A 2,000-nucleotide genomic window follows, 5' to 3' on the forward strand; every position below is an offset into this window, starting at 1 on the left:
CCTACCCAAATCTGACATTTTATCTAACCTGAAAGCAGATGTCCTCTGCATCCAGGAGACCCATAAATTAGACAACCCACCAAAAATACCTGGAATGCACCTCGCTATCTCTCATCAAAGTGTTGTGCACGGGAGTGCTGTTTATATTCGTGACAAATCAATACTCAAAGGATGTACTGACTTTACCTCAAGGGGTATCGAAATTTTGCAGGTGAAAACAATTCACGTAACCATCACCTCCATCTACAAGCCACCACCTGTACCATTCAGTTGGCATGACAACATCCAAATTGACAATAATGCCAATATCATAATTGGCGACTTCAACAGCCACAACATGATGTGGGGCTATGTTAAGGATGGAGATTTTGTTGAAGAATGGGCCTTACACCAAAACCTTGCCATTATCAATAGGCCTAAGGGTAAACCATCCTTCTTAAGCGCTCGATGGCGAAAAGGCTATAACCCCGACCTCGCATTTTCATCAGTAAGGCATCAACACAACTTCAGCAACTCCACTGGCCAACCGATCCCAAAATCTCAACACCGACCCATCATTGTTGAGATGCAACCAGTAGTTGGACTTGTGCCTACTTAACCTATGGCCAGATTCAACTATTGGAGGGCTAACTGGGAGGGTTTCACGGACAACTTAGAGAATACAATTAATGATGTATCCCCCGCAGCATCAGGATATGAAGTCTTCCAAGCTCTTGTGTGGCACATTGCCAAGAAGAACATCCCAAGGGGCTGTAGGAAGGAATACATAACTGGCTTGGATGAGACAAGTAAGACCATCTATGAAAATTATGTACAAGCATATAACAGAGACCCATTCGAAGAACTTACCACTGAGCTGGGAAACAAAGTGTTGGCCTCTCTATCTGCTGCCCGTAAGGAGCGATGGATGGAGACAGTTGCAGATCTGAACATGACCCACAATAGCAAAAATGCATGGAAAACAATAAAGGAGCTAAACAGCGATAAAAAACCAGACACTACAGCAGCAGCAGTCTCATCAAACCAAGTTGCTCACCAACTACTTATAAATGGGAAACCACTGCACAGAGAACGAGGTTACGTTAAACAGATGAAAGAGAAGATGGGCGAAGTCCACAAAGAGACTGATGACATGTTCCCCCTATTTACTGAGGAGGAATTGAAAACTAGAATTAAACATCTCAAGTCTAGAAAGGCATCAGGACTCGATGGCATCTCAACAGAGATGATCCAGAATTTTGGGCCAAGATCTCGTGAATGGATCCTATCACTGTTCAACTCCTGTGCTGCTGGATACAACATTCCCAAGATCTGGCGACGGACAAAAGTTATAGCTCTTCTTAAACCAGGGAAAGATCCCCAACTACCATCTAGCTATCGCCCTATATCCTTGTTGTGTGTACTGTACAAGTTGTATGAACGCCTCATTCTGGCCAGGATATCACCAATAGTTGAAGACCAGCTTACGGACGACCAGTCTGGGTTCAGGGAGGGGCGTTCATATGTTGGTCAGGTTCTGAACTCGACTCAGTACATAGAGGATGGGTATGAAAGAAAAAAAATCACAGGGCTGTATTTATTGACCTCACAGCAGCCTATGACACCATCAACCACCGAGCACTTCTGCTGAAAGTTGGCCAGACCTTGAAGAACAGAAAAATGGTTTCCATTATAGAATCTCTTCTCCGGAATCAAAGATTCTTTGTCGAAATGGATGGTAGGCAGAGCCGGTGGAGGTCACAGAAGAATGGTCTGCCCCAGGGTTCTGTCTTGGCACTGACTTTGTTTAACATATATACAAATGACCTACCAAAATTTACAGACATCCGTAGATTCATCTATGCGGATGACACGTATCTTGCGACACAAGACAAGAGCTTTGAAGCAATTGAGAAAAGAATCTCCAGTGCCTTAAAAACCCTAGCCTCCTACTATAAGAAATGGTTCCTCAATCCCAATCCTGAGAAAACAGAAGTTTGTAGTTTCCACCTTAACAACCA

General features: G+C 43.8%; 1 protein-coding gene across 1 annotated transcript; it reads left to right on the forward strand.

The window, feature by feature from the left end:
- Positions 1-601: 601 nt before the first annotated feature.
- LOC145276660 (uncharacterized) lies at positions 602-1,630 on the forward strand. Its single transcript, XM_080127849.1, has one exon. It carries the CDS (start codon positions 602-604, stop codon positions 1,628-1,630), a length of 1,029 nt encoding a protein of 342 aa, XP_079983975.1.
- The last annotated feature ends 370 nt before the right edge of the window (positions 1,631-2,000 follow it).

The sequence above is a fragment of the Euprymna scolopes genome, chromosome 5, assembly GCF_053919585.1.
Source record: "Euprymna scolopes isolate OS-2025 chromosome 5, ASM5391958v1, whole genome shotgun sequence".
Classification (NCBI taxonomy): domain Eukaryota; kingdom Metazoa; phylum Mollusca; class Cephalopoda; order Sepiida; family Sepiolidae; genus Euprymna; species Euprymna scolopes.

Excerpts from the sequence above, each read along its gene's own strand:
- LOC145276660 (XM_080127849.1), top strand. The coding sequence starts at position 602 with ATGGCCAGATTCAACTATTGGAGGGCTAACTGGGAGGGTTTCACGGAC.